General features: G+C 33.7%; 1 protein-coding gene across 3 annotated transcripts in view; it reads right to left on the bottom strand.

The window, feature by feature from the left end:
• Nucleotides 1–22960, bottom strand: part of GRIA4 (glutamate ionotropic receptor AMPA type subunit 4) — a 316548-nt gene that overhangs the window by 202494 nt on the left and 91094 nt on the right. For all 3 annotated transcript variants that reach the window (XM_039858731.1, XM_039858730.1, XM_039858732.1), the window contains exon 4: nucleotides 186–425. In XM_039858731.1, the coding sequence (XP_039714665.1) occupies nucleotides 186–425 (240 nt within the window). The remainder of the gene's footprint in view (nucleotides 1–185; nucleotides 426–22960) is intronic.

Here is a 22960-nt window from a genome sequence, read left to right as displayed (position 1 = left end):
TGAATTTAAAGCTTGTTTAATTAGAAATTTTCCCCTAGAGTCAAGATAAAAATACTGATAATACACATCGACCATATTCTGATTTTAGCCATATTAGGGATTAAAATATTTTGCTAAATTACTGAAATATCCAAAGCCACTTCGAGTTGAAAATTAACTTATGTAGATGTGGAATTGCGACTTACCCCTGTCTGTGTCATACAGGAAGACAAAACAGTTCCATTCATAGTGATCCAGCAGACTCAAGAGTGCTCCTCGTAGGGAAGGCCTTAGCTGCAGCACAAACTGGCTCTCCCCCTCAGTAGGGAAACTTGGTGTGATGAGGGAGATGTGTAAGGCGCTGCAGAATGAGGTCAAGGTATGTACTGACCTCTTATCATAGAGTCCAAAAATGGCAAATACTCCTCTAGAATACTGGGAACAGACTGAAACAAAAGAGAAAAAAGAAAAAACAAGCTATTAGCATACTCTGAAATTGTTAACTTCCTCATTACAGTCTTTGAAACTGAGGAAAAATAATCTCTGAATTTTTGGTGTGTCAGGAATATGATATAAGAAAAGGATAAAAGTGAAATGTGTAATTAATTGTATAATCAATTAATGAATGTTTGAGCTTATATTCAAAGCCTTGTATTGAGATAACTTGGGGCTATATTCTTCCTTTCTCAAGAAACCAATTTGAATCAAAGGGAAACTTAACTAAAATGAAGTAATATATGCCATTCCATGGTAATGTGACAAATCTTATGTGAGAGAGTTTTAAGTGTGACAAATCGAAATTTTTCTCTGTATTTTTTCTTACATGCAAAAGCTATAATATTGTACTTTAAATATTTCTAAGTATTATTTAGAGGAATAATTAAATTACCTTTGTGCCATACTTCCGAATCAATATACTTATCTTTTCCATTTTGAATTGAACTGCATTTGTTACTCAGCCTAAATTATCTTTTTGTTGTTGTTTTGCAATGACAATTTCATTTTTTATCACAACCTTAGAGTTCTCTTGAATCGTGTTTGAAAATAAAAGTTATGCTGTCTGGAAAGTCACTATTGAGATAGCCTAGATGCTTAGAGGAATTGTGGCCAGCTTGTGTAGGTTCTAGGTAGGCCGTAAAACTAAGACAAAACAATTCCCAGACTCAATAAAATCAGGTCCTCCTGAAGTAAGGGAACTCAAGGTAAATAAATAGGTGCCCAATCTCACCTTGTCTTTCTTTTCCATATTCCCAGCTGTTGTAAGGAAAATGAGGCAAATTCATAAAGAAAAAAAAAATTCTCGAGATTCTTGCCCCATCATATTTTGAACACTCTTTTGACTTATTTCCAGTCCAAAATCACTCTCACAGTTTGTCACGTATGTCTAAAGGTTCTATTTTTCTTTGGCTTATATAGCTAATTTAAGAAGCTTTTAGTTTTATAAAATTGTTATGTTTTCTGATTTTCGTTACTAATTGTAATTAAGAAGCTTAGAGTTCGGATAATCTAGATGTATTTATTTTAGAAATACTTCATAGTGATACAAAGAAATTAGATCTCGCTTTGTTAAAGCAGTAATAGGCTCTTGAAAAAATTAATTATCTTAATAACTTTTATATCTATATTCCACAATATCTGGGTTTTAGGAAGTTATGAAGCATAATTAAGCAAGATAAATTGATAAAACTTGGAGATGTTTCTTTTGTTCTTATTTATTGTGTCATTTGAAATTGAAGATAGAGTCTAAGCAATACAATTATAACATAAGAGGGTAACAATTAACAGAAAATGAATGCTGTTGGTCTTCTTTAGATGATATGCTCTAAGAGATACTGTATTTTTTTGGAAAAACTAAAGCCCAACTAAGGAATCACAGTCTATATTCTAACGGACAAAACTAGGATAGAATTGACGTTAAGATATAGGGGAAAGATTGCAAACCTTGCAAACAAGTTTAAATCCTAGTGTTTTAGTTATATACGAAATATAAGATAATGTAGGTAAAAGAACTATGTTATGAGGACACATGAGGTAATTTGTAAGTGGCAGATTTTATGAATATAAATTTTCTATATGCATATATATAGTTTAAGTAGCTCTGTTATTTAATAAGCGAGTAAAAGGATTACAGGGTAAAATATCACAGTTGATCCAAAACCAAGTATTCAGATTCCATATAACAAATACCAGTTATTGTCATGAAAATAGATTAAGGTTTTTAAAGAAATACTATCAAGAAAGAATATCCAATTCTAACTCTAAGCTCACCCAGGAACTAGAATTTGATCACCTGAGTAGATTGGCTTGCTCTGGCAGTGTGATTGGCTGTCATTTTCTCGCAAGAAATAAGAAACATCACGTTGCAACATTTTGGAATCTTGGGTTTCAACTTAATTCAGTTCTTTAACTTAAATCACCTGATAAATCAAGTTGCTTAATCTCATGAATGTTCTACCGAGGTTTGGGATGTATGTCTGTAAGTGCTATGTGTTTAGCACACAACCTCAAGGTACTCCTTTGTTTTCATATTTTCTGGTTCTCTTGATTTTTCATGCAAATTGAAGGCCCACTTTCAATCTTTACAACAGTAAATAATCAGTTCAATTAATTTTTATTTTACTTTAAAGAAAATATTAAGTTGAAGAGATTTAAAACTCATATCTAAGATGCTGGCTTTCAGTTTGGTGCTGAAACTATACACAAATGTTAATACTTGCTTGAGAAAACATAAGCAAACAGGATTTATGAGTCATCTACTTGAATTACTCATGCAGATAATGAACATTTACATAGTTCTTTCTGTTATGGAACTTCAAAGCCATACCATTGTAAATTTTGTTTTCCAAACTGTGTGTATGTATGTGCGTGTGTGTGTGTGTGTGTGTGTGTGTGTGTGTGTGTATGGAACTCCACAGATCTCAAACCCATACCATTGTAAATTTTGTTTTCCAAACTGTGTGTGTGTGTGTGTGTGTGTGTGTGTGTGTGTGTGTATGTTAGGAACTCCACAGATTCCCTAGGAAGACTTATGTAGCTTTGCATGAGAATCTTTGGTGACATAGGAATGGGAGAGCAAGGTTGGATCCTTTCCCCTGGTACCGCTCACTCTCCTCAAAACACTTTTGATTTCATCTATTTAAAAAAATTAAATTATTGCCAATATAAAATGTTATCTGCGAAAAGTATTACATTACCAAAAAAAAGGTAGAAAACAATAAATATTCTCTGCACAAATTTCCTCTACTGTTTTTTCCTACTATTCTGTTTTTTAGGTAATCATTATAACTTTCCAATACTCTAGTGCTTGCTATGCTATTTAACTTATTTTAATTTACACCATTTGGATCACAACACGCTTAATGTTTTCTGATATTTAATCATCTTCTACCTGTTTTCCTTCATAAGCATCACCACACATATCTATTCTCTCTTCTCCACAACCATCTGTCATTCTGCCTCTAATAAACTTATTTTGAAACTAGTAATTCTTGTGAGACCCTGGATAGTATTTTATTTGGTTCACTAGATTCAAATTTTAAAATATAATTATATCCATATTTAGTATTATACTTTACCTTTGCAAACACTCAAATCGAAATTTGCTTAGTTATATTTTATGACATCTATTGTTGCTTAGCATACAAATAATTATTCAAACATGGAACTTCTTGAACTATATAAATGCATATATCAGTACATGAGAATAAACTAAGCTGAATATCAACATGTTCAGAACATAGAGGAATAAATTGAATTTTAACGTTCTTGTATAACATGGCTAAATAAAATAAGCAAGAATTAATGCTTAGTCACTAAATAGATGCAATGATATTAGATTGATACATATTTCGGGATACAAACATTAATCAAGATGAGACTTTCAATGAAATAATCCAATCATAATTTTATTCTAATATTCTATATTGTTTCACTAATGAGATCACTTGGATCATGTATTACATAACTAAACACATAATAAAATCACATGATAATAATCCATTCATTTTTTACCTGATGGTGTCAATTAATTAAATCTCTCTTCTCCTCAGGTAATCACCCAGTTTCATTCCAGATTCTACATTCCAGATGCCAAACCAAGTCAAATTATTACATAATTTATGATAATTTATAACCCTGTATCACATACAAATCAAATGACATGGTCTTAGCTCAGTTTCTCAAGTAGAGGGATATAAATCGGAGAGACGTACTGAATTTTACATCGTCACTATAGCATGGATAAAAGGAACACAGGCCACTGTTTCACAGATTGCCCTTCCCTTTCTCCTGTATCTTCAACTTTACTCTCCTCTAAAGGCTTTCTGTAAACATTTTAAAACAAGCTCAACTATTTTGCCTCTTATAAAACAGAGAACTTTCTTGACCTTACCCTTCCTATCTCTTTCTGTCCTTTCCCAGTCACCTTTATTAAAGGAGCTTTCTACTTACACTGTTTCCAACTCATCTGGCTCCTGTACTTCCCAGTCACTAAAAACACTCTCATCAATTTTGCTAATGACGAACTACATCCTAAATCTTACATTTCAGCTCCTGTCTTACTGGAATCTTTTGCTGTGTTTGAAACTTTGGACACTTCTCTCAAATGCTTCCTTGCCTTGTTATTTTAATACTATAACACTTTAGTTTTCCTCCACCCTCTCTGGGCATTTCTTACTGTCTTTGAACAGAATATTTTTCCAAATTTGCATTTCATGTAAAAACTCTTAATTATTTAATTCTTTTAAAAAATATACTGTATCTATAGCAACAGAAACGAGATTGGAAACTGCAGCTGGAAATGTGTCACTATGATGGAATCAATAAAAACTAGCACTTGGAAAAACCTGACAGAATTAACAGTATAATGTATAAGATGTGATCACATTAGGTCTGAAATATGGGAAGAGAGCAAAACAACAACAACAAAAACTATTAAAACTCTATATTATCTTTTATATTGTTCCATTTATATACGATGCATAGGACACATTTTTCTAAGAGTTGCCGTTTTCTGAGCTAAGATGAACAGAAGTTATAAGTGGTTACAGTATATCTGCAGCAGATATCACCAATCTGACACCCTGGATCTAGAGAACATGAGATTTATTTGTCCCCCCCTTTTTTTTTTCCGTTGAATATAATGCTTTATGGTGCAGTTGCACTCCTCAGTAAGCTGAAAGTTCAACCACTTCCATTACTACGACTATGCCACTTTGAGTATTTATGTTAACAGTCCATCCTTGTAAAAATTTAAATTTGAATGACGAAGCTATCCATTTTTCAACATAAACATAACTGTTCTTTAGTTTGGGCCAACTGTAAAGCACTATAAAAAAAAGTTTGTTGGTGTTTCCTCCACCTTAGTAGAAAGAATGCACAGCAAAAAAGGTGGCGTTAATACTACTATTCATTGTTTCATTCAATAAATTCTTAATACTGCCTAATTTATTTCAGTCATTGTCTTAAACATTTCTAATAAAATATAATTAATATAATATTTTCACTGAGAAGTTCACACTCTAGTGGGCAAGACAGAGATATAAACTCATACTTCAAGAGGATGATAATAAAGAATTGGTACAGAATTAGGAAGCACATGGAAGTACTTAACTTAGCCCAGTAGACATAAGGAAGGCTGATTGAGGAAATGATACCTGTCTATGGAGGTTAGGTTTGAAGAATGGTGATTAAAGACACAGGAACCAACAAGTAGATTATGGTAGTAGGTCAAGAAAAAGATAAAGGTTTAAGTTAGAGCAGAGGTGGTAGGCATAAAGTGTAGATTTAGGAAATATTTAAGAGTCAATTAGGAAGAATGTAATAAGTTATTGGATAAAGAGAATAAAGAAGAGAGAGGATGAGGAAGAGGACAGACTGAAGGATGACTTTGCCTTCTATTGCAAGTGAATGAGTAGTGGTATCACCTTGAGTAGTGGCTTGGATAACTTGGAAAGATTTTCCTTGGATACTATGAGAGAAGAGCTGTTTTACATCAAAACCAATGGATTCCTTCCTGGACACATTGAGATTGAGGTATCAAATGCCTAGCAGATAGTTGCATATAAAAAAATGAGGTTGAACAAAAAAAGAATGAGTTAAATATACAGATGTGGAAGAAAGTGGGTGTGAAAGTCAGTAAGAGAATCTTCAGGAAGAATGTGCAGTGAAACTTTGGTCTGAAGATAGAACTATGGGAAACAACTCATTTCAAGATTATATCAGACATCAGAATAGAAGAACTGATAGAAGAAAGAAGGATTTTTCAAGGAATGAAAAGTCAAAAGTTAAAGTGTTATGAAAAAATTTTGCAAATTTTATTTGAAGATTTATTTTTAGAGATCCATGAGTTGCTGTGAAACTTTGTAAAGTTGCTGTTAACATTTTAACAGGTATTTAAAAGTAACATAAACATATTCTGGATCATCTAGATGACCTCTTTGAAAAAGAAGTATGCATTTGGATCTTAGTGCTCGCATTTCTATTTCTGAATAAAATCACATTTAAATTACCTCAGGGACAAATAAGCTCTAAAAATGTTAGACAAACAAACATATGCCAATTGCTTAAATATAAACAGTGGTGGGAAGACAGAGTCATCATATGGCATCTGGTTATTAGGTACTCAAAATAAGAATTTAAAAAAAAGCTTTTACCAAGACATTCAAAACTCTACGCACTTTGCAAACATGTACATACCAATTTCTAAGAGGTAATTAGCAATATGAGTAACAGTGAATTCCCAATAACACATTTTCAGGTTCACGATTCCTGCAACAATTGGATTAGATATCAATAAAATGTGGTTTTCATTACTGATATAATGTTAAGTATATCTTCAGAGGATCACATGATATCTATATAGAGAGAACGGGGATAAGAGAAATTTGAGCATGTTTGTAGGTTGAAAGAATGTAGCCAATAGAGAGGGAGACAGGGGTTACTAATTATGGAAGGTCTCTCAGAGAGAACATAAGAGGTCAGGGACAAATGTAAGGTTGGCCTTGCATGAGATATAGAGATGTGTGGAGGGTACTTAATTCCACAGATTTCAGAGATCAAAAGATTAGATAAGATGTGTGGGGATTGATAGTTTCCTAGTTTCACTTATGTAAGAGGCAAGGTTGTTGTGAGTTTGATAAGGATGTTTGAAAGTGGTACATTACAAAAAGAGGCAACTGACTAAGAACACATAAAATAGCTTGTAAACTCCATGATGATAAGGAACCACTCCTGTTTATCCACAAGTGTATCCAATATAACATATGTAACGCAATATCTGACACATGGTAAGTGTCCTATAAAAACTTATTGAACGAATGACAAAATAAAATGAATGATTAAATGAATATTGACAGAAGACAAGATATGATTACATGAATTGGAAGTGGTAGCAATTTAGAAATTTATGATTTTTTTCTGGTACAGCATAAGGATTGTGACTAAAGGAAATAATAATGAAGAATTGAGAACTTTTCCTCTTCTTGAAACACACATTTTCTTTGCTAACCCAAGAGCACACATTTCTGGGTTTCCTTTTATCTGAGTGCTTTTTCTCAGTGTCTTTGCTTGAATCTCCATATCTGACCTATCTTTAAATTATAAAATAGCATTTCTTTTTCTACACTCTTTCTTTAGACTATCTCATCTATTTCTGTGACTTCATATACCATTCATGGCCAGTACTTCCCTGATTAATACTTTCAGTTTTGTCTTTTCCTGAGCTTCAGACTCAAACATCAATACTATACTTGACATCTCCCTTTTGTTCTCTAATTGGCATCTAAAATACAGCTGGGTCAAAACAGGACTGTTCATTTTTCTTCCAGAACCTGCTCTCTGTTTTCACTTGTTCCATGACCATCTACGAAAACCACGACCATTTACAAAAATATTCTTGATTCTTCTCTTCCTTCTCTTCCAACATTGAAGTCATGAGTAGATCTTGATGGTTTTATCTCTAAAATATTGTAAATATAGCCAAAACCACTTACTCCTCTGTATCTCCACTATGCCACCATTATCTTGTCCAATCTACTCTAAAAGTCTCCTTACTATACTTAATACTTCTGGTTTTCTTCTTCCCCAATTACTCTTCACTCCTCAGAAATGCTAATAAGTTTGTATTTCATCCCCCATTTAAAATTCTGGTGTCTTTTCATATTTAGAGCAATATCCATGTGACCTAAGAAGCTCTAAAGATTTTGTCTTTACTAAACTCATCTATCATTGTCCTCTCACTCACTAAACTCAGCCCAACTGTCCCTTTTTCTGCTGTTTAAACATCTTCTCATCTGTCTTTGGAGCCTTTGCACCAGGTGCTCCTTCTCTCCTAATCTTCCAAGCTGAATTCTCAATGTTTTTGTCGCAGCAAAAATGTCATCTCCTCAGTGAGCTTCCCCTTGACTCCTCTATGAAATGAGTCTCCCACAGCTCCAATAACTCTCTACCACATGATGTTTTATTTTCTGCATAGGCCTTACCATTATTTGAAATTATATTATTTACTTGATTACTTATTTATCTCCTTTCTCCAGGATAATATGCATTCCACGAGAGGAGGGAATTTGACTGCCTTGTTCACTGATCTATCCTCAGGCTCTAAAACTGGCATTTGGAAAGTGCTCGACTAATATTTATTGAATGAATGGATTTATGGTTTCTGGCAAAAAAATATAAAGAAAAAAGATTGACTAGGAGAGTGTAAATGACTAGCTAAAAGCCACAAAAATCTACTTTCAGGTTGCTGAATTGACTTCGGCAGTTAAAAGTTTTCATTTCCATCCAGTCTACGCAAATTAGTTTTGATCTCTATGTGCATTATCCTTCTGCTTTCAACCATGCACCTATTCACCATTAGTTTTTAATTAAAGCTTAGTTTCCAAAAATTGCCAGCTACTATCATATAGAAATTTAGTGAGTATAAGAAAACCATATAATCATAACTATGTATTAATTTTTTAACAATTTAAAATTCAGGTAATAAGACAATCTTCTCCCTTACAATTGACAAAAACTTCTATATTTTATGTTTTTTATCAGGGTGACTTGTATTGCCATTTTTATATATTTAATTTTCACAGAATAGGATGAAGTTATGAGTTCACCCAGCAGCACAGAGTTTGGAGCTGCCTGTGAAATGCTATTGATTCCAGGTCTTGCAGCCTCTTGCCAGCCTCCCACTGCACAGCCCCTGGGCCTAGACTGTCATGACTATTGTTTTCCACTCTTTGTTTATCTAATTTCTACCTGTTAATTTTAGGACCTTACCATTTATCTTTCTTCTAAAAGAAATCTTATCCCCCATGTGGATTTTTAAAATAATGTCTCTTAAAACACATTTTATTTGAAATCTTCACAAACTCAGGAAGTATTAGTTAAGCATCTTCCTTCTTTCTCTGATTATTTGATGTTAAAATGATAAGCTTCTCATGTTCATATTTGAAAAGGTTCAATCAGATGGTGGATAGAACATGCTGAGCCCTGAATTCATTAATTTCTGCCCTTAAGGCATTATCATAAGTTATTAATATGTAAAAGCTAATTTTCTTAGACTTCTAAACGGTGGTTAGCTACAGAACATAAAGTTACTGAAGCTAATCACCATAAATGACAAGTTGAAATGCAAATTACACAAAAATATTTCACTTTAATTATATCACAATTAAGTACTTCACTTTCTCAGATGTCTTCTTTGAAGATGCTTTTGGACAACGCCATCAAATATCCCAATGAGAGATAATCGTGGGCTGCACTTGCACAGCCCTATACACGCTCTCTTCTGTTTTAGGACATCTCAGCTAGAAAGCACATTTCAATTCTAAATTAAACTAATTGAGAGCTCAGTAAAAATATACAAGGCTTGTTTGCACATTTCTTCCCAGAGTCAGGCCATCATAATGGAAACACATGGCTCATTTTGCTTCCAAGGCCTATAAAGGAACAAGCAGAAGGCTATTTGCAATACTCAGCACGAGAAGCAAAATTCCATCCAGTGTAAAGTTGGCTTCCTTGGCAGTAATTTGGGTGCTGCAAAAATCATATCATTCTTTTTTACTACTAATATATAACCATAAGGACTCCAAAGAGTGAGCCTTTAGAAGGAAGAAAGGTGAGAGGAGAGAAAGAAACCAATTCTAAAAAGCATCTAAATCAAAACAGGTGTGCAGTTCTTTGTCAATTTCCAATCCTGAAGAACAATGTAGAGGGAAAGGCACCAAGTGATTTACTGTTTAGAATTCAAGGACTTGAAATATATTTTTATCTTTCAGTGGCTCCTTAATGGAAACATTTGATTCATCATTTATATTTTATATACTATATAACTGAGTTGCATAATTGCTGTAGGATTCTTTTTATGTTAGAGAAACACTTTTTCAAGGGTCTAAATAATATGTTGAAAGCTTTTCTTCATCAGAGAAGACACAGCTGTCTTCCTGAAAAGCATTTAAATACATCATGAAAGTGGATAACATCAATTAAAAATGGAATGGAATAATATTTGGCAGATATTCTCATGAATGTTAGGCTTCCTGAATAACTGAAGTGTCATCACTTATTTTGGATGCAGAATTTGTCACATTTGTTTAATGTCTGTCTGTATTACCAGACGTAACTGTGAGAGCGAGGCCTCTGACTTTTTTCATCATCGTTTTTCCCCCAACATCCAGAATAATACTTAGCACATAGTTGGTGGCCAATAAATATTTGTTAAATGAATAACCAATAGAGGCAAAGAAGAGGTCATGCATAAAAGGTATTTGAGATTGGTGAAGATATTTGACCTAACTAATCTTTTGAATGGAACAGCAGCCATTTAAAGCAAATCTAACATGTAAAATTGTATCTTCACCAAAGATAATCATGCCTCCTTGTATTGATGACACAATTTTATCAAAATTAATTTACATGCAACCTGTTTGGAATTCACGACATACATACTTTTAATGGGACAGACTGCTCTGTGCTATAGGCTAAGGATACATACAAATGTTCTAATACCGTGTCCTGAGTGTGAGGGAGCCATCCAGGCAGCTAGCTGGGAAAGGGAAAAGGGAAAAAAGTTAACAATTACTAAATACCTATTGTGTGTCAGGCTCTGTAATAGTCATTTTATATTCATTATCATTCAAACTTCACGATAGCCCAACAAGGTAGGTATTATCCTCCTCATTTTTTTCTTTTATAAAGTGAAAGTTTTGAAGTTAAGCAACCTGTAGAAGTTTAAGTGGGGAAAGAGCAATTTTTAACCCACGTCTGAATCTAAAGGTCATGCTCATTCTACTCTACCACTCGAAAAGAAAATCACTGGTTAAGCACTTCTTCCATCCATCTCTGCTGAAGAGATTTTGGCTATTATAACTCTATTTCTACCGGAATTGGCACTATAAGAATACTTTCAGTTCAAGAAAGCAGAAGTTCTTAAGGGATTACGGAAAATCGGTTTCAGCCACTTCTGAAAGCAAACCAAGTTTTAGCTGTCATTTTAAAAAGGACAAACACATATGTAACTCAGACAAATAAGACTTTCATTTTTAAAAAGTCGTGCCCTCTAAAACATACTGCACAAACTCCTGGAAGAGAATTTGCAGGTAACCATGACTAGAGGGAAATACTAAGCATTTGAATGGTTTAGTTTCTTCCTACATAAAAACAGAATCTAAAAGATTTTTCCCATTTTAGAATATAATATTAGCACCAGATGTTAGTAAAGATCATAAAATGATTGATTTAATTGTATGTTGCGATTTATTATTTTGTCTAAATTCAAATTTCGAAAACAATTTTCAAACATCTGGGCCTTACACTAGGAAGGACAACGCAAAATAAAAATAATAGCCCATTTTAGTTCATTTGTCAAAGTTATATTTTCAAACTTTCTGAATTCTCAGAACCATTACCAGAGTTTCTACAGTTAAACTCTGATTTATAAACCCCTTTACTTCATTCTTCTAAATTATTAGGATATTATAGAATGAAATGATATTTAATAAAAATGCTATTTTATTCCATACAATATTAAACCATGATTCATTATTCAAAGAATACTATTAATAATTTGCTCTGACTGTATTAAAACTTCAGTATAAATTTCCTTACTTTAACACTAAGATAGCATTTTTTCCTAATAACTTTTTTAGAATAGTGAAAACCCCTTATGACCAAAAAATTAGACTTTATGTACTTTCGTCTGTTTCTTAGCAAATAAAGAGAACTTTATTCATTCTATTCAAAGGAAAACATATTATGCAATAAAAAGTTTCATTATGATATAGAGTAATTTATGTCAATTGTTGAAGAGATTGACATACATGTACACTATCCCATATACAATACAAAGAGACTCTAAAAATTTTCTAAATGACTGATTATTTGGAATGCTTTGAAAGAAAAGAATGAATTTCAGAAATTACATAATAACATTGATTCACAGTTTTCTGAACAATCATAAACATTTTAAATATGATCATTTTCTAACATATCTAACCTTTTTTTGGAGAGTTGTAGAATTAATGACTATTCTTTCAATGGCTCTTCAGCTACCTGAATAGTCACATAACATTAATTTCCTTTTAATGAAGACTGCAAACTCCAATCTCAGGTGGCGGGGCTAGCCAGAGAATGTGGATGGATGAAACAGGTCAAGGGAAGAGTGGTGACATCAGCAATGAACTTGAGAGTACTCGCCCACCTAAAAGGCCTAGTCACTCTTATCCCTAGGTGATCGTTGCCAAGAGGAATTAATGGCCCAGTGTAGCTGGGAATTCTGATTTTTCAACTAAATCTTTAAATATAAGTATCTGTGAGTATTCTGCTCATTTTAAAGTGTTAGCCACCAATTAAAACATGATTGCTTTTAGGGTGGGTCAGGACAAATTTTATATGTAGGTAGCATATTGCCCAGTCCTGAGAGTTTTTTGGAACTATTGCTGCTCCCTGTTCATTTAGGTTTGGCGCCGTATGGCCAGATTAAATTTTCAGTGTTCATTTTAACCTGGTGCTCTTAAATTTGAGCTGTTTATTGTCAGTATTAAAAACTATGTGTACGTATTTAAGTGTGTGTCTTTTTAGTGCCAAGGAGACAGATTATAAAATTTTGGATTATAAAATTTTGTGACTGGAAAAGACCTTAGAGACTATCTAGGTGGACTACCTCTTTTTACAGAGGAGGAAAGTGAATCCTTAAGATATAAAGTCACTTGGGAATGTCCTTTAAACATGAATAAAGTAATGCAGACATCCTTAGCTTAGACAAAGAGTAGAGGTTAAAAACTCATTCAAACAAGGGAAACAATTCAATAGCCAGATTCTATAAATTAATAGATATTTAAAATGTATAGAGGGTATTTTTTGTTACTGGTAGAGCATAAAGGAAAGTATACACTATTCTGTGTCCTGGTATTATTTAAACTATATTTCATGAAGTTGTTAAACTCAGAGAATATGACAAATACTCCTACAGATTTTCATTATGCATCGGAGCACATTTTAATTACTGAAATGTTTAATCAGTAGTGCTTCATGCTATATAAATTGTTCTTTTTCTTCTGCTGATTAATACAAATGAGTTGCTTATTTCTTCTATTCGTTCATGGACAGGCAGATTAGAAGCCACGGTCCACTACGTTTGTCTTTAGGAAGAATTTTGTTTTTATAACTTGTCTGTCTCCTTTCTTTTTCTTTCTTTCTTTCTTTCTTTCTTTCTTTCTTTCTTTCTTTCTTTCTTTCTTTCTTTCTTTCTTTCTTTCTTTCTTTCTTTCTTTCTTTCTCTCTTTCTCTTTCTTTCTTTCTTTCTCTCTTTCTCTTTCTCTCTCTCTTTTTCCTTCCTTCCTTCCTTCCTTCCTTCTTTCCTCCCTAATTTTGAGAATATGTAAAATTAGAACCTTATATGAGAGTATATAATTCCATCAGGGCTAGAATATTCCTTTCAACAATTTGAGCATCTACTCTTAGTTACATAATGTGCTAGATGCTGGGGGACATCCCAATAATGAATTCACATGTAATTCCTAATGGTTGCATTGCAAAAATGATGAACAGTGTAATAAGTGTTGATGAAAAGAGAGATGAGTAAGGATGCTATAAAATTACATATTTAATCCAAGTGTTAACTAGGAACATGCCAGTCACGAAGTGGGGAAACACTTTTTCATATATAACAAATGAAAACTGCAAACAGCTATAAAGAAACTGAAGAGAGACTATTTCGTTTGGTGCCTGGAGAGGGGAGGGATATGGTGAACGATAAGGCTGAAAGCAAGTACAAAGCCAGATCTTGAAGGACAGTGTAAGGTCAGTGTGGCTTTTTGGATTTCATCCTAAAGACAATGGGAAGCCATTTTTCTGTTCTGGAGCAAGAGTGTAAGATAATCTAATTTGTGTTTTTAAAATGCTAGTTGTTGCATGGAAAATTAATTAAACAGGCCTAGTAATGGATCCTGGGAAACTTCGATAGCCAGTATTGTAGTAGCTCAGGTGAAAATTGTTGATAGTTTAGAATTCAAGGACTGTGAAGATGGAGAGAAATATATGAGCTCAAGTCATATTTAGCAAGCAAATTAATAGGCTTTGGTGATTAATTACACATGAGTGTTAGGCAAAATTCACATCTCAGTCTCTCACTAAAGCAACTGGTTAAATGCTGGCTGGTGTGTTCACCATTCACTGAGCTGTGGGAAGTTTGGTGAGACTAATTTTGTACATACTGAATTTGAAATACTTGGAGAAAGTTAAAACAGAAATTCCAATTAAACAGCGGGTACATATTTCTATAGCTGGACACAGAAATTTTAGATTTATAAAAAATAAATTGCCTCTGAATTTGGAGGAGCAGAAACAAATATTTAGAGAAAATACATCGAGTGAGGCCAGCAAAGTAGCCTTGGCAGGAAAGGTACAAGAATAAGGAAAAAAACCAGTACAATAAGATATGGAATTCAAAAAAAAAAGTGCTTCAAAATGAAGAGCGGTCACAATAACAAATGGAGCGAGGGTTGGGGCAGCAAGGAAGATAAAAACAGAAGTCACTGGAAACCAAAGAGAAACCAAGGAACGAGAGCAAGAAATCCTTAAAGATCCAAAGACTATATTATGTGGGAGTCAATGTCTATTTGCAAATAAACTTCAATTTCATAATGCAACACATATATGGCCTTCTCACTTCTATCTACCTGTATACATAGTATATATGTGTATGTATACATATATATAGATATACAACTAAAGTGTTTCATCCAATATTATAATACTGAAGACATCATTGGTTATAAAAGTTTTCTGAGACTTTAGTAATTCTTTAACAACAAAGTGGTTGTATTAACTCTTTCAAACGATGATGCCTTGAGGTACATAATATGTCTGACGAAGACAGTTTGCCCATATTCTGTATTTACTCCCAGACATTGATTTGGGTACAAGAAAAAAGATAAGAAACATAAGATATAATGAAGATGTTTATTCAACTTTTTTTGTTGAATTCCATGATATCTTATTATACTGTTTTTTGTTTTTTTTTGTTTGTTTGTTTGTTTGTTTTTTCCCTTATTCTTGTATCTTTCCTGCCAAGGCTACTTTGCTAGCCTCACTTTATATATTTTTCCTAAATATTTGTTTCCGCTCTAAATTCAGAGGCAATTTATTTTTTATAAACCTAAAATTTCTATGTCCAGCTATAGAAATATGTACCTGCTGTTTAACATCTTCATTATATTTTATGTTTCTTATACAATTTGGACGTATAGATACATCAAATGAGATAATAAATGTGAAAGCAATGAGTAAATTGTAAAGTACCTTGTAATTAATGATAGCAGTGTAATAGATGATAGTCATTTTTTTTTTTGGTTACTCGATAACTGAAATGCTTTCTGTGTTTAGGGAATTCATCACTTCATGAGTCTTCGAGCCTGAAAATGCCAGATATTGTTTTCCCAGCCTCCCTGGAAACTAAGGTGTAAACTTTTGTGCCAGGTATCAACATTTTCTTCAGCTGAAAAACTTTTTTTTTTTTTTTGGTGATAGCAGCTCTGGATCCTCCTACTTTGTGTGTGATACCGGTGCTAGACCCTCTGAAAATTCTCCCATTTTTCTTTGTCAGCTGGTGGGATGTGACACACTGTCAACAGAGCACTAGAGTTAACCTACAAAGTGACAATATCAGGCAGACATTTCCTTTGGGGTTTGGTTCTCCATTATTATTTTTCCATGTAGACATCCAGCAGCTTCCTCTGAGGAGCTCCAGCAGCACGCCCAGGCCACATGCACCCCACCAGAGGCTTCCAAGCATCTCCAGCCCACCAGAACCCTCCAGCAACCCACGCACAGCTGCTTCTATAAACCTTCCCACCTTCCACACAACAGCAGCTTCAAATACTTCTGGAGATCTAATTCTGTTGGCTCATATCCTCCACTCAACAGATATACTATGGCCACTTCTAGAAACCAGCACTGGCCTGTGACCTCTGGCAAGTTTCTTTGCCACCTGCAGCTACAATTTCCTATGGTAGCTACACTCTCTTCAAAGAGGTCCGAATTTCTACCTTGGCAGGAAACCTCTCCTAGTCTTCAATTCCTATTGTTCACTCCTCCTCAGGCTACAGATCTCAGCTATTCTACTGCAGCTGCTAATTCTGGACACCTTAGAGTCTTCTTGTCTGAGTTTTAGTACTTAACGTTCCCTACTAATGATTCCTTATATTAATCCCCTCCCCCTGCCCCCGCAAATAAATGGTACGGTTTCTGACTTATGATTAGACTCTACCTGATATACAGCTCATGATCAAGATGCTGCCAATCCAAGCAGGTGTTAACGATGTCTAGAAGTAGACTCCACAGGGCATCTTTAGTCAGGTTTTAGCCCTAATGACTTCCTGGTTCAAGTCTGTATGTTGTGTGCAGGGCTTAAATGAGACAATGACATATGTGTCCTCGCTGGACTATTTTGTGGTCAATTTGAGCAATGTTTATGTCTTGTTGTCTTAGATCTAGTTAACCAGGACTCCTGGAAATTCTGGGAAGTACTTAGTAACTTTTTAATCAATTGTTTTTTGACTTGAGTCAGGCGGAATTAGTTTCTGTTGTTTGCTGCTAAGAACACTGTAGAAACAACTAATATTTACTGAGTGCTTAAATTGTTCAAGCACTGTTATAATTACTCTATATGTATTCTCACATGTAATCCTCGTACAAATCGTATAGAGTATCGATTATCCACATTTACAAATGAGGAAACTAAAGCTCAGAGAGAAAAGATTTGTCCGAGCTCGTAGAATTAAGTAGTAGAGATGATAGTCAAATCCAGACATTGATTTCTAAATCTGGTGCTCTTAATTGCACCTACAAACATCCTCTTTATTAGTTTTGTGACAACAATGTGATCAAACGCAGAGTTTTATTTTGCTCCAACAACACAAGAATTATATTTGACTGTCAAGCTAGAGAGAAAAATTTACTTCTGTATCATTGGTATTCAGATCCAAAGTTCAAATTTTATTGAGCTTTGGGGCTAAACTGAGTCAATTATTTCTCTGGATATCTTTTTTTCTGATCATTTTCTACCTATTTCTTATGGTTCCATGAAAAAACTATATTGCGAGGTCTGCGTGAGATAATTATTAGTTCTCTGTCTATTGAATGGTCTAGATTAGGGAGGAGGAGTGAACTGGAGTTAGGTTAATTCTTACTAAAATCAAGGGAAATAAGAGTAAGAATACTATATCCCGCCTTCCTCATAGTCTGAATAATTTATTTCTTAAAATTTACACACCCTCTCTAAATTTGTCCTTTGGAACGTCATCTTCTTAACTTACTGTAAATGCTGACCAATCACTTTTTATTAGATATGTTGACACCTTTTATTCTTGAAGAAATGTAAAATTTTATTTTTATTTTAAAAGTGTAATGATGTAATTCAGTAAGTCATTCTTTAAGGATATTAGTTCAAAAGACAGCTTAAGGCACCTAAATGCTCAATCTCTTGACCATTTTAGGAAAAAGCATGATTTAAACAATTTAAAGAGCCCATTACATTCAGCCACATTTTAAAAAACGCATAATTTGATTAAATTGACATTTAAATGTCAAGCACTTTTCCAGCATTTCCTTTCTCATTATTGCTCAGTGCTGAGACATTTGTGTGTAATTAGGAGGGTTTTCTCCCCCTCTTTCTTTTTTAATCGGTCTATCTGTTCAACCTTATTCATCGACATATTCCAGTGTCCTGGAAGTGCACTGTGGGGTCACTAGAAGTGAGCTGTTATTTCTCTAGAAGTTTGAATATTTAATTAAGTGAAAATCACTTAAAAGAAGAAATATTCATTTCAATAAGTTGATTTATAGAAATGACAAATTCTAAGTGTGCAATTATAATATTAGCTTGGTGGTAATATGATTTATTATAAAAATTCCTTGAGTATGTAAATTTAGTTGAAAAGTTTAAATTCTTAAAAGTTCAACTAAATTTTTACTTTACATAATGTAATGTAGTATTTTATGATATATTAATACATTTAATGTATATAGCTATAGCTAAAGAAAAATATAATTGACAGGAATTACAAATTAAAAAATATAATTTTAATGTCTAAAATTAGAGTTTTAAAAGAAATAATAGTCAATTAATGGTAAACACATAATGAGAACCTGTGTTTATTGCTGATAGAAAAATTTGTATAACCTATAAGGAACACAATATATGAGTACCTATGAAGAGTTTTAAAAAGCTTTCTTATCAATAGTTTCTGGGAAGTGATCCTAAAGACTGTACACAAAGTTGTCTCATTTCAATAATACAGCAGTGCGAGAAATTGAAAACTACCTAGTTTCCAAATGTTGAGAGATTTCACGGTTGAATATACAATATGATTTCAAATCAGAAAAGAGAGTAGAAGAATGCCAGGATATCAAGAAAAGTCGTTTCTGAGAGAAAGTATATGAAATTTTAATATGTTCTTTTATAACTTTCAATTTATATCAATTTTACTATCATTGACATTCATTACTTTTATAATTAGGAAAAAAATTAGCTTTATTTTGAATGCAAGAAGATAACGACTGCTTCTTCTGCAAAGAGTAAACAATCTTTGAGCTCAAAACCCAAACTCTCCCACCTTCTCTCCCACAGTGTACCCTGGGCTACATAAGCTCTCCGTGTCCAATATTGATGATTGGGAGGATGAGACTTAGTCTGCTGTGAGAATAGCTGAAGGCAGAATGTTCCAGGCAGAAGGGAGAAAAATATAAAGGTTAGGATTAATAATTGCACAAGCAGTTTGTGCAATTACTTGTTTAATTAAGTTTTTCTTTCCTGTTTGGTTGCAAATCCCGCTAGGGTGAGACTCTCTGCAGAAATCTCTGCAGCACTTTGCACAGTGCTTTGCACCATTAATAAGCATTTGTAGAATCAATGAAAGAAATCTAATTATAGAATATTACTTAATATATCTGTTTGAGTCCAGGTTCCTAGATTATTTTTGTAAACAACAAAGCACGTGTTCCCAGATGTTATGCTGAGAATAAAAATTAAACCATAACAGTCCCTGAATCTGGTTATTTCCCCAGCCAATTTGTGAGAATGGAGGAGAGACGAAAAGGAAATGAAATTCAGGCAGAAAGCAACAGGAAGGGAAAGGGGGTATGCTGGGTTGTTAGGTTATACTTGGAAAATAAATCTAAACCACCAACAGAAGAACTGGAATTTTCTCCTCTCAAACTGTTCTATCTTTAGTAGTGATCTGTTTCTAAAATAGTTATTTTTGTAATAAACCTCAAGGGCTTCTTTAATTAATGACGGAGTTTACCTAGATGTAAAAAGTCTCTAAACGTAGGGCCCAAATCACAGTGTTATTAGCTAGATGGAAACTAGGGAGCATGCCCCAATTCCAGAAACAAAGCTCTGATCTCAAGAAGAAACATCTAAACCACACAGTACTGTCTGTGGAAATTTGTCCTTCAAGACAGACTGGCCCATTCTCACTTAACTTTTGAGAACCAGCATCTCTTTCTATTTAAAACCTTGGATAAAGCCTAGAGGCTATTAAGTAATGAACAGCTCCTAATCAGGTAATCCCCAAATATACGTTATTCTTGATACCCCTAGAGGGATCAGGACAATATTCCAAGGCAGCAGCCAGTTAGTTATTCTGTAGCCCAAATCTGTGGTGTTCGCAATCATGCAGTATCTCTGTGATGAGACAGGTTGTAGCTTTATCTACCCATACTTTTCAGAAATATGAATAGCCACCTGATAGTATAAGAACCAAGACTAATGTTAAAGCATTAGTTTAAAATATAAATGCCTAAGGGACCTAGTAAGTAAAGTGAGTCAAGCAATTTGGTTGTAAATCAAGACCAGCCCACTTCTTACTCTGTTTGGTCCTTAATGACAGCACAAGTGTGCTCTTTAGACACAGACACATTTTATTTACACATTCTTCACTTTCACCAAGATATATGGCTTTTTACTTTTTTGTGGGGGGGCGGAGGAAAATAACCCTAATCTCCTAAGCCTTACATTTTCTTTTCTCATGTTGGATATAATTGTAGATTCAAGAAACATTTCACTTTTCTTCTAAGTCTACTTTATGAGAAACACACATTTTAAAAAAGATGAAGGGTGGCACCAGACTTCTGGAAAGAACTTGGCTGTCTGAGGCCTTTTGATGCTACTCTGCTCTGACCTATCATTGCTATGCAAAAATGTAGGCCCAACAATATTAAAACTTAACATGTTCTGGGAAAATACAGAAGCTTGAAATTTTATGGGCGACCTCACAATTTAAAATATTAACCCATTCTTAAAATTAAAAAAAAAAATTACTGTTGGCTAAAGAAAACACGAGTCTGGAGGTCACATTTGGCACAATTTTGTACCTTTAGTGTAGAAAATCAGAAGAGGTTCTTTTAGCAGATGGAGGTGAAAATATTTTGCAACATATTAAAGAATAAAGTATAATAATTAGTATTGCTTATGAGGAAATTTAGGATGAAATAAGCTGAGTAAAAAACTAATTGGCAGATTTTTATAGTAATGTGAGCAAATGCAATATTAAAGGATGTTAGTTGCTGTAAGAACAGGAAACCCTCCACATTTATAATTTAAATAGCATTGTTTGAAATAGCATCCATGCTGTCAGGTCTTTTTCCCTCCATTAATGACTTTCTCCCTTCCACTTAACCCAAATCTATCTGAGTTACTTGTAAATAAAAAGTGAAATAACTTTACGGTATATATTTATATCCCTTTACTCAAGGACCTCAAGAAGAAAAGCCTATGAGTGATGAGGACTTTCTCATTAGTTTTCAGAGTATACTGATCATATATATTTTAAAATAAACTGTCTTGAGTGCCTATTATGTGTCTGCTGCCCACTATGCCATTTCCTGAGGACTAAATAAACTGAGTTCCTGCTCTAAAGTGGTCATAATTATACACGCATTTCTTCCTGCTCAGAATTCTCCAATGACCTGTTTATAATAGTTACAAAACTAAAAGCATACATATGCACAAAGAAAGATCACTGATTTGTTGAGAGGTATGTTTACCACAGATCAGGAATCTTAATCTCCGAAAACATAGTGGCTCATGGGAAAACTCTAAAGTTACCTAAATCATTCTGATAATTTCTAAGCTTATCACAATACTCTCCAGCAAACATAATGAGTGACAGGGAAAATGAAGAATTCTATTTAGTCATTCCTACCCTTTGGGTGAACACTAGAACTCTTTGTAGCACTTTCTAAATTTACAATTTAAAAAAAGAGTCCCATGACCAGGTACCAATGTCTGAAGAGATTCAGCTGTCTGTTATAGAAATCAACACCATATAGTTAAACTGTCATCAGTTAATTTCCTTTTAAATTAAAAAAAAAAAGACTTAAAAAGTAAACTCTTCTGTTCAAAAGACAGAGCGAAAGAGATCAACTTTTTAAGAATAAGGGCTGCAACACTGTTAATGCCTCAAATATGGAACTCAAAGACATACCTTTGATGTAAATTCACTCATGTGTAACTCTTCACCTTGTATCCCCTTGTTGGTTCCAACTCCTAAGTAGGCAGCTGATTGAAATTGACAAGAATTCTGCTCTAGGAGCTTCAAGCAACACAAATCTTTTCCATTCAATACCCGAATAGCTCAAAGGTATGGACTGCCAGCAGAGCAATAGAATGGAAAGACATGTAAGCATTCTCTCCTATCTGCACCCAAGTTAACAGTAAACTCAGGCCTCCATATTAACTCCTTTTAAGAGGTGTTAGTTAACTAGGTCAAAAAATAACCACTACCATGGAAACCAAAAACAGAGACCTCATTGGGACCTTGAATATGCATATGACTTAGTAAGAAAATAATTATTTCTATTTTATGTGGCTGGCTTTTTAATTCTCTGCTATCGTTTCTTTTAATAAATTGCTTTCTCTTCATAGTAGAGTACACAAAATATTTTTTTTTAATAAAAGCAGTTTCCTATACATTTTTAAATTGATAATCTCTCAAAGAGACAAATATATTATCTTTGAAGATTCTATCTGTGAATATGAATAATGACATTCTGTCATATCACAGTCTGTGACTGCTTCCACACTTTCTCTAAAAGATAATGATACTGATAGTTAATATTCGCATTGCATCATATGTCTTAAAGTTTGCACATGGTAGATAATTGTTCCATCTGCAGTGGACTGAACACTATTTCCTCATTGTCTTCTACAGTTGTTATCATGGTTCAGCAATAATTTTCTATTATTATTTACATTGGCTTCAAAATCTTTGAAATCTTCTTCATCTGCCTCAAACTTCCATATGCATATCCATCTATCCATTTGTCTAACCAACCAAATTTGTTGATATTTGCTTCATGCAAAGCATCAGAACTGAGGTGGGAGAGATATTGTGTTTCTGGTAATACAAGGTTGTTACTTCTTCCTGGAGTCTCATACAAGATATCGTCATCTGTGAATTATACCATGAATCAAATCGTGCCCCTATAA

This window comes from Pteropus medius, unplaced genomic scaffold (assembly GCF_902729225.1).
Source record: "Pteropus medius unplaced genomic scaffold, Ma_sr-lr_union100, whole genome shotgun sequence".
Lineage (NCBI taxonomy): Eukaryota > Metazoa > Chordata > Mammalia > Chiroptera > Pteropodidae > Pteropus > Pteropus medius.
Note: the sequence above shows the minus strand (reverse complement) of the source record. Positions and strands in the feature narration are given on the sequence as shown.